The sequence below is a fragment of the Vitis vinifera genome, chromosome 12 (assembly GCF_030704535.1).
Source record: "Vitis vinifera cultivar Pinot Noir 40024 chromosome 12, ASM3070453v1".
NCBI lineage: Eukaryota > Viridiplantae > Streptophyta > Magnoliopsida > Vitales > Vitaceae > Vitis > Vitis vinifera.
Window position 1 is genome coordinate 20,067,377 of NC_081816.1, and position 11,019 is coordinate 20,078,395.

Consider the following 11,019-nt stretch of genomic DNA (forward strand, 5'->3'; position numbering starts at 1 on the left):
ATCTTTTTATAAAGGAGCTCTAGAAATGTTAAAAAGTCGAAAGAAGACAACAAATAGTTCTCCAAACAACACAACTGATTTAGATAGATATCTTAATATTGATTTAATTTCATTTGAAGATGATGAAGATTTTGATATTTTAATATGGTGGAAATCACAACAACACAAATATCATGTGCTTTCTATCATTGCTCGTGATGTACTAACAGTTCCTGTGAGTACAGTTGCATCAGAAGCTGCTTTTAGTGCAGGTGGAAGAGTAGTTAGTGATAAACGATGTAGCTTAGCGCCGGATTCTATTGAAGCAAATATATGTGTGAAAGATTGGACAATAGTAGATAAAAGGATATTTGATTCTATTCAAGAAGAAAATATGCTTGTCGATATGGAAAAGTTAAAATCATCAAAATCTTCATGGATTTGCGATAGTTTGCCATCACCGCCAAGAGATAATGATTAAAATATTTTACTAAATGTATGTCATATTTTTATTTTTATTTTTGTGGTTGAAAAGTACAAATGATTGACAAATAAGTAGGTGCCAACCTAGTTGGGATGTATTTATTTTGTAATGATGTAAACTTTTCCCACATTTTTAAATGTAACGTATACATTCAATGAATAAAATAATTAGCAATGAATATTTTTATTAATGTAGCATTTTCTATTTCTTGAATATTTTTTTTATATATATATATATTTTTTAAGTGGCGGGCCTACGGGCGGGCCAGCCCACCGGGCTGGGTCGGGCCCAAATTGGAGCCCATGGCCCGGCCCATCCAGAAATGGGCTCGGGCCGGGCTTTAGCCCGCTGGGCCAGGCCGCGGGCCGCGGGCTTTTTGGAGACCCTTTTCCCAAAAAAAAAATTACGAGGATATGGGAAAGCAATAATGGTTTACGACCTTCCTTTCCCATGGACAATGCGGGTCTATTATCACATACTTTTGTCTTCTCATCGCTGTCACTGAGTTTTCAGTGCCCCCATACCAAGATTCCCCCAATCTTCTTCACCACTAAGCCTCTACTACCTGCAAGAAAGGCCACTTCACACTCTAATCGATCTACTCCACCCTCTTCACCGGTCTGCTCTTCCCTCGATTCTTCCCTCCCCATGGAAACCCCATACCCTAAACCCATAAACACCGCCCAAACCCGCGTTGGATTTGTGGGAATTGGTGTCATGGGCGCCGCCATGGCCTCTCGCATCCTCGCCGCCGGGTACTTCCTCACCGTCTACGCCCGCAACCCTTCCAAAGCCCTTACACTGCAGTCCCAAGGCGCCCAATTGGCTGACTCTCCAGCCTCCCTCGCCCGGCAAAGCGATGTCGTTTTTACTATGCTGGGACACCCCTCAGATGTTCGGCAAATTGTCCTTGGCCCCAACGGCATCCTCTCAGGCCTCAACCCCGGCGGCGTTCTTGTAGACACCACCAGCAGCCACCCTGGTCTTGCCCGCGAAATCTACGCTGCTGCACGGGAGAAGAACTGCTGGTCCGTGGATTCGCCTGTTTCCGGTGGGGATATCGGTGCCAGGGATGGAAAGTTGGCGATTTTGGCAGGAGGAGATAGTGGGGTTGTGGAGTGGTTAACCCCATTGTATAATGTGATGGGGAAGGGGACTTATGTGGGCGCACCCGGATGCGGGATGAGCTGCAAGATTGCGAACCAGATGATTGTGGCGGCGAATATGTTGGGGCTGAGTGAAGGGCTGGTGTTTGCGGAGCGGGCAGGGTTGGATAAGCAGCAATGGATGGATGCGGTGAGGGGCGGGGCTGCAGGGTCGAAGGCGATGGAGTTGTTCGGGGGAAGGATGATTGAGAGGGACTTTAGACCAGGCGGTTATGCGGAGTATATGGTGAAGGACTTGGGGATGGGTGTGGATATCGTGGAGGAGGATGATGAGAGGGTGGCAGTGTTGCCAGGGGCTGCCTTGAACAAGCAATTGTTTGAGGTGATGGTGGCTAATGGAGACGGAAAGCTTGGTGCTCAAGGGTTTATCTCTGTTATAGAGAAGATGAATGGCAGGTGAGATGAAATTTTATTTGCATCTCTAGCATACAGCCTTGCAATAGTGATTTGATTATTGGTTTTGTGCTGAGGGTAGTGCTAATGAGTGGTTAAGATGGGGCTTGGAGGATGTTAATTTATTAGCTACAAATTATTTGGGTAGATTCTGTTAGGTTGATGCAATTGAGAAGTTCTGTATGGGGTGATAAATTGAAAATTGGGTAGTTTTCTATTGGGTCTCATAAAGAGAGAATTGGATGGTTTCCTCAGAATTGATAAGAAAATGTTGTATGTGGATAGGTATGTAGTTTGTCACGCTTTTTTTTTTTTTTTTGATAACCGTGGATGTCCGGGCCAGCTTACGCGCACCTCGACTAATCCCACGGGGTCCTAAAGTTAACGACCGGGTAAACTTCCAGTGGCCCTGAGGGGACTCGAACTGGTGACCATTGAGGAGCAAACCCAAGGCCTGACCAACTGAGCTACCCCTCAGGGTTTTGTCACGCTTTAATTATGGTCCTAAATACAACTAATCATGTGAACTGGAACAAGACTGAGAAACACCATATTGCTACCAGGATTGTCTAGGGGCCTTCCACTAGAAATACATGGTCAGAAGTTAGTGGTTCAAATGATCCACATGGCATTGGATTGTGTTGCAATTCCAATTCACTAAATGTTTTAATATGATGTTCTTATATGTACTGGAAAAACAGGGCCAAAAAAAACAAAGAGATTGACTGTAAGTGAACTTTCAGGTTCTTAAACAGTGTTGAATGGGGCCTTTATCATAGTACAAATGTGCATGCATGTGTCAGGATTGAGTTAATGTGCTTGGCTTAAAACGTTTTGAGACCAAGTGCTAGATAGTTGGATGAGTCTGAGGTGTATTGTTTTGAGACTGTTATCAGTGCCTTAGGAAGAGGGAAAATGATTTGCCAAGAAACACACTATATCACTGAACTAAAGTGAGGAGGACGTTTTTTAAAACAAAATGGGATGATAGGGGTTGTATTCCTTGAAATGCATGGTAGGAAATATCTCCATGTTCTATTCAAAGGATTTTTGTGATACATGATGTTTAACTTTTTATAGCATCATTCTTAGAAAAATAAACTTCAGCAGGTTAAAAAGAATTATAATATATGCAGGCAGAGATACGTGATTAGTGTTGTGCAGATCTTGTACACTGGGCCTATCAATGGATAGGCATGAGCAGTTTTTAATCTAAGGATAGAAGAAAACAAGAAATGTGATATTCTATGTCAATATCAGTTCTAGACATAACAATCTTTGTGATAATGACTGCGAGTTTCCTGTAGCAGTGGTCCTGTTGAGAAGTGCTGATTTGTATTTTCGGATGCTATTAAGGCACAATAGCACTATCATGTTTCTGTAACATGCCCAAATTTGAGTTGAATATACCTAATCCTACACAAGAATCACTAATGGCACATCTAAGTATTATTCTTGTTAGTATTTACTACTTTGTGCAATCTCAGTGTCCTGGTGGCAAGCCAGACTAGACTTTGAGGCGTGAAAAATTACTTCCTGCTTTTTGAACCTAAAGAATAGCTTTCCCTTTGCTAGACACTAGCCTTAGATCTCAATCTCAGTTTTAGTATGGGTTCTTATATAGATCCCTGATTAATTTCCTAGGTTTTGATATGCAATCTTGACTTGTATATGTCTTGTATATGTTATCTTATATGAATATTTATTTGTGTAGATTGGTGAAACTGATACATTTATATATCATTTTTTAAGCTTGTTGGGTGTTTCAATTGGATGACAGAGTTTAAGGGACTCTTGAGTTATGCCTATGCTCATTTTCCTACTAAAGCAAGGAGGTTGTGAAAATGTAACAAATTGGTATTTTGATTAAATAATCAAACTTCATATTATGGATACAGCATTAATGAAAGACCTCCAAAGACCTCCAGCAAAGGATCTGGAAAATGATGTCTTAATTGGCAAGGAGGCATATTTATCATGAACATAAGATTAATGAAACAGCTTGGTAGATACTGAACCAGTATTTCCCACCTTTTCGTGAGTTGTCTATTAGGCTTGTGGTAACCTTGTAAATTTTGGTTTTCTAGTGTTCTGTTTTCTTCTTTTTTTCCCCTTCTATTTCTGGAATGGAAGCTCTTTGCAGTTTCAGGTGCATCCTTGTAAGTGTTACAAGTCAAGAATATAAGATGAACAAGGGAATACTTGGTTGGATGCTACTCTTTCAAAAAAATTCTTATATATTTGATATGCTCTCCTGCATGTCTGATTTATAGCACAGGCAAACTTGGCCTGGATGCTATATAGTTATGTTTTCTTTGTATATTACTTATATCTAATATATAGGACTACTCTCCTGGATGCAGGTCTGCCAGTGGTTAGAGCAATAAAATTGCAGCCGAGAGCTTTCTGTCTATAATAAAGCACTCATGGACAAGGTTGATGTAGCTGTTGATATTGGTGTTTTCTTTTGCTGGTTCGTGGGTGGCTTCACGTTCTCATGTTATTTGATACTCTACTCTTGTAATTGTTGGTGGGTGCTTCAAACTGTCATGTTGTTGGTCACTTGTATCATGTTGATTTCACTCTCATGTTCATGGCGTGATTCTTATCCACACATATTAGTTGATCGGTGTTTTAACATTTTCATGTTGGTTTATGCTTTGTCATTTCTGGTGGTGCTTTAATAAAGTCATCTGTATCACTGTTATCCTTTTATGGTTTCCTAATCATGTTTCATGGTGTGATTATACCCACATGCTTTGGCTTTTTTTTCCCTGGCAATGGTGGAGCAGGGGTGGAGTAAGTTCACGTTTATGGTATATCCTAGGAAATTGGTTGTTAAACTATGAGTAGGTTTACGGGTTGGTAGATGTGCAGTTGGAAAGGATCATGAAAAACTGTTGGATATCTCAGAATTTGCAATTCAACCAGTTATTTTCCAACTTGTTACATGGAGTTTGGTTAGCTTTCTGATGACAATGTGAATTTTCATTTTGTAACTTCTGTTGAATTATGGAACTGGAATTCTTTGTGGTTTTAACGTCTTCTCTCTTGTAAGTGCTACAAAGAGAGAATTCTGCAGATGAGCATGGGAGTATCTATTTGAATGCTACTCTTTCAAAGGTACTCCCATTATATGCATTTTAGCTATTTAGTTATGTTTTCTTTATACGGATGTTATCTACACTTTATAGTAATATCTACTGCATGCAGGTATGCAAGCATTTAGCACTGCAATAGTGCAGCCAACAGCTTTTCTCTTCACAGTAAAGCACCCAGGTGATATTGTTTGATAGTTGTTGATATTGGGTTTTTGCTCATGAGAGGTAAGAGGGGGATGGTTCTGTTGTTGAGTGATAAGCTTGTATTCGTTGGTATTCGCTTCCATAAAGTCGTATTGATCTCTACATTTTATTTGGTGATTTGATACTTCTTTTCAACTCGTGATTTCACATTCTCATATTAGTCATATTGGTTGCTTGCTTCTTTTGTGACTTCATACTCATGTCTATCAGGTGCTATTGTGAATATATACTCAGGCTTTTGTTTTTCCTTTAATTTTAGCCAGTATGTGCAAGTGGGTTATGCTCACTCTCATGGTGTAACATTTGAAATTGGGCATGATAGTGTGCATAGATTTATATGGTTTGCCAAGTTGTATAGTTTGTAAGTATATGCTGATTATTTGCACGAAGTTTCTGACCTTGTAATACTGTTTATAGCCAACTATATCTAAAAGTTGGTTATGGCTTAGGCCAACATAAGTTGCACAGGTTCTAGGTCAAAACTTCCTCCTTTTCAGTTTCTTTTAATTAGACCATTTATGCAAACAAGTCTATCAGGGTTTTCTTCTAGTGTGCGTTTGCACAATAATAGTTGGTTAGTCACAGGCAGAGAGTCATTGTGTCTTGTGTGATTAGGCCAGTATGACGATTTTGTATATGATATGATCATTGTCATAATTTTCCTCTGTAGTCCTTGTGCAAATAGAAGACTCTTTTATTTTGTAATTGTACCTTTTCCTCATTGGAAGAGCTGTTGGAAACTTGGAGGATTTCAATAATCTTGGAACCTATTGTATGCTTCTTGTCTCATTGATGCATTGGATTTTGATGACTATAGTCCAGATTTTGGTTGGCAGGTTCTAACCCATCTAAGGGTGCAATTTGGTTTGATCTAACCCAACCCAACCTGAACCCTAACTCATTGTTGGGTGGGCTTAGGTAGACTCTTTCCCAATTTGGGTTGGGCTTCAGCGAAAAAATGCTAACCTGAATTTAATTTGGGTTGGGCTTGGCCAGGGATGTTGGACAGCTTGATCCCAAATTGAGTTGTTAATAATAATATTAATGACAATTATTTGACTTCTGCAACTCAAGCAGCCAGTTTTGCTCAAGGCTAACCCAATCAATTCTATCTAACTTGAACTTTACCTAAACTTGAAAAAATGGGGTTGAGTTGGATTTGGGTTAAGCAATTTGGATTAAGAGTTGGGGTTAGGCTAGGATTTGTGTTGATTGTTTATTCATTCAGGTTGGGTGGAAACCAAATTCAACCCAACCCCAACCCCAACCCGAGTTGTATGTGTAGGCACTCTCTTCAGTGATTCCATGACTTCTGCACGAGTTTTAAGTGTAGGTTTCTACTTCCTATTAGTCCTTTGATCCAACTCTGATCAAGGAAATGGTTGAGCCCTGAGGATTCTACTAGAAGGCCCCATCTCTTGGAAACCTACTTGATTTTGGTATGTTTCTTGATAAGTCTCTCTTTCCAAAATCGTCCTTGTTAGATGTTTGTCTCTTTATGGTGGCTTATCGCCCTTCCCTACTAAGTAGCCGACAAGCCACCACTTGGTGCCAATCCAATGTAAATAGATCCTTAGTTTTCATTTCTTCTCAATTTTTCTTACTAGCCAAACAAATTGGAAAGGACGCCTACATTCACCAAACTGCATACAATTCTTTCAATATGTAATTAAATTTAAACTTGAGTTTGCTCTGTTTTGAAATTGGGAGGAAGAACCAAACATTCCCTAATTGGATGTTGGAAATCTTAAAAGAAAATTGAAGAAAATGGACCTTGCAGGCCTCTCTGGTTCCCCTCTCCCAGCACTCTCCTCGGCTACTAGTGCTACTACAGTCTGGTGGGGATTTTCCCTCTGTACCAACTCTATGGTTACTTTTGGTTTCTGAAAAAATTGAAGAAAAATATGATGAAAAGAAAATGGAGAGAAAAATTTAAAGGAAAAAAGAGTGAAAAAAATAAATTATTTTTATATATTCTTTTAAACTTATTTTATTTATTTATTTTTAGGTATATTTGATTTTTTTTCGTATTCTTTATGATAAAATTAAAAATAAGAAAATTATTTTTAAATTATTATTATTATTATTTTTTAATACTTGTGAAGAACCATGACCTATATTTCAAGAATGGAGACAAGGGTCGAGAGATGGGCAGGAGGTTTGATAAAGTTGAATGAAGGGAAGAAAAGTACGAAACATATAATCCCGGTCATTGAATTATTTGAATATGTATTCGACTAAAAATATAAATATTTGATTAAAGAAAAAAAGAATGAAATTCGGTATAAATAAATTAAATAATAAGTAAAAGGTCAATATATAGACTTTATGATTGATATCGACATCCTGGCAGAAGCCGTGGAATGCGATGGGGGAAGAAGACAGGTGACAAGTCATGTGGGAAAAAATCTCTTTGAAAAAAACCCACCCTTGCTTCATTGTTGTCACAAGTTGCTGGTGCTGTGGCTTCTTATCCCATCTCATCACATTGTGAATATATGGTAACTTTTTTTAACTTTTTTAATATTAATAAATAGATATACATCTACATAATGAATTTTATTAAAAATTTAACAACATTTTCTCTATTTATTTAGATTTTTCTATAAAAAAAAAAATTAAAATCCTATATTTTAGATTGATAGTAAATGGATCGATGAAATCTAATTTTGAAAATATTGACAAGGATAATCCTTTGTTAAGATTGATTTCCTTGAAGCATAAAATTTATTCCTTCTCTAGAAAAAAAGTTATAGCATGCACCTTTTATGTATTTTTTATGAGTAAATTTAAGTTATTGGTTTTAAAAAAAAAGTGGAAATACGAGGAAATTTATGTTTGGTTTTTAAAAAAAGTGGAAATAGAAAAAAATAGATTCAAAGTGAATAAATTAATTTTATATATATAATATTATAAACATTGAAATTTATAATATTAAAATTATTTTTTAGAATTATTTTGATATTCTATATCGAATAAGAGAGAGTTTCTGACACTATATAAGTATAGATCGGTTTTAATCTTTCTCTATTTTGATTCTTTTATACACATTTATGGGCCTTTTACAACTTTTTCCTAATTTTTCCAAGAGGCCTATTATCACAATCTGTATTTAATGGTAGGCGTATTGTCACAGTCATGAAAATTTCAATCCATGCAACAATTAGATTGTAAAAGTATGTTAGCATGCCACCAAAATTTATATACACCTTAAGAGCATTAAGACAAGTTGTGGCATTACGCTAGCATGTGACAGGATTAGGCGTCTGCTATCCATCCCAACAACATTTAGGCAGGCCTAATATTAAGTAGAATATGGTGGGCATGCCAATCTCTTATACCCACCTCACCCTACCTTATCTTATATAAAATTTTTAAAATAATTTTTATAAAAAAAGTTAAAAAAAAATTATATTACATGAAAATAAATATATTTTATAAATATTTAAAATATTATATTTTTTAATAACTTATTTTTATTAGGGAGAATTACCCAATATGGTGGACTGGGCCATAACAATTACTAGAAAGAGTGGTCTCTTCTAATAATTATTGGGAAGGACTTTAATAAGTTTAAATACTAAAACTGCCCTTCAACTAAAACTTTTAAAATTCAAAACATTTAAAACATTCACTTGATTTATTATGACATTTATGGTGCGTGGGTTCCACATTTATTGGGTTTAACCCTTACAATTATATATAATTTGTTGTTTAAATTTACTATTTAAAACAAAAATACATTTAAAAAATATTTTCGAAATATCATTTATTGTTTTTTTTTTTACATGTTTTATTTTTATTGTAAAAACCCACACCCAACCATGTAGATATTGTCCGCTTTGGGCCGGTTAAGAGGAGTCTCTACATATATAGAGCTCCGATGTGGGAATGTGGGACATCACAAACACCCCCTCATGCAGACACAACGTCCTGTAACGACCCACACCCAACCATGTAGATTGTCCGCTTTGGGCCTAAGGGGGTCCTCATGGCTTTAAAACGCGTCTACTTGGTTAAGAGGAGTCTCTACATATATAGCGCCAAGAACTTTCTCCCCTATCCAATGTGGGACATCACATTTATTCTAATTTTTAATTTTATTAAGAAAAAAAATAAGTTTTATAATTATATAATAAAAATGATGATTTTTCATATATATATATATATATATATATATTATAATTTTAAATTGATAAATTATGTTTTTGTATTAAATTCGAGGAAGATAAAATGTTTATTTTTTCACTCACATTATCTAAAAAGAATTGGAAAATGATGGAGAATGTTTATGTTTCTTTTTTTTTTCATTTTCATATATAATTTTTTTTTTCTCAATGCATCGAGTGGATGATATTAATATATTTGATATGTTGAATATTAATAAGGTATAAAAGGTGATCCTCAATATTATTACTTTTATTATAAAATACAGGTACAACAAAAATATATTATAATTACAATATAAATGCACTTACACTACAATAAAACCTAACTAGGAAATTTTTGAAATTTTTTTATAAAAATGATAATTTTGTATGATCATATTATATTTTACAATATACTTATATCATAAATAATTTCTAAAACCAAATGAAATACTAATTTGAATTCACGCTTTTCGTAATTTTTTTTTATGTACAAAAATTATTAAATAATTTCAATACACTAGATAAATGTTGTTAATATATTGATACATGTATTGATACCAATAGGTATGAATAAACATTTTTAGAATTATTAATGAAATATAAGTACGATATAAATGCATTATAATTACAATATAAATACACTATCATTACTATATATCACAACATAATTTAATTTATTTTTATTTAATTTTTTCACTTGCTACATTACTCAATGAATAATTGTGAGTTATTCTATTTAATAGGTGTGTGTTAGTCAATTGAATATTTATATAATAACTCTAGGATATGATTTTTATTTATGAGATATTAAAAATTATTTTTTTTACAACATTCTTTAAAAAATTCTCATTTTTTTTTGAAAAAAAAGAAGAAAAAATGACAAATTTTTAAACACTCACTTGATTATTCAAAAGTGAACAATTTTTTTGGACTGAGAAATGTATTGTTGATTACCTATCAACCTGTACTTGCCATCATGAATGGTCCCCACATCATTGACAATCTCAAATTTATTTATAAATAATATAGAAAACATATTTAAGGGTAAAATTGTCCTATAAAAATCCTTTTAGACAAGTGAGCCTTCCTAGTAATTGTTCTTTCTAGCCTACCCTATTGGGTAATTCTCCCTTTTTATTATAACATGTATATATATATTTAAAAATATAAAATATAAAATTAAATTAAATTAATTTTATATATAATTAATATAAGAAAAATATAACATTTACGAGGAATTTAATAAAACAACTTAATGACATAAAGTGACTTAATAACTTAATGATATGAATTAAAGTAAAAAATAATTTTAAGTAATAAGTAAAAATAATCAACTTATTTTTAAATAGATATCATCATTTTATATTTTTACTCTCATTTCCCTTTATTATCTCCATAATCTTTTTTTCTATTCTACTATCTCCATTCTTACTCAACTTATTTTGTCCTAGTTATAATTTATGACGATAAATTTGTTAATTTGGTGATTTAAAATAAAATTTAAGTTAATTTTATTAAACAACCTTAATACTTAGGTGGTG

General features: G+C 34.5%; 1 protein-coding gene across 1 annotated transcript; it reads left to right on the forward strand.

Annotated features, from left to right (window-relative positions):
• Positions 1-846: 846 nt before the first annotated feature.
• LOC100244682 (probable 3-hydroxyisobutyrate dehydrogenase-like 2, mitochondrial) lies at positions 847-4,735 on the forward strand. The gene is made up of 2 exons (XM_002270192.5): positions 847-2,025; positions 4,386-4,735. Exons 1-2 carry the CDS (start codon positions 914-916, stop codon positions 4,399-4,401), a joined length of 1,128 nt encoding a protein of 375 aa, XP_002270228.2. The 5' UTR covers positions 847-913; the 3' UTR covers positions 4,402-4,735.
• The last annotated feature ends 6,284 nt before the right edge of the window (positions 4,736-11,019 follow it).

What these genes read in the sequence shown, in the direction of transcription:
- LOC100244682 (XM_002270192.5), top strand. Translation starts at nt 914, where the DNA reads ATGGACAATGCGGGTCTATTATCACATACTTTTGTCTTCTCATCGCTG.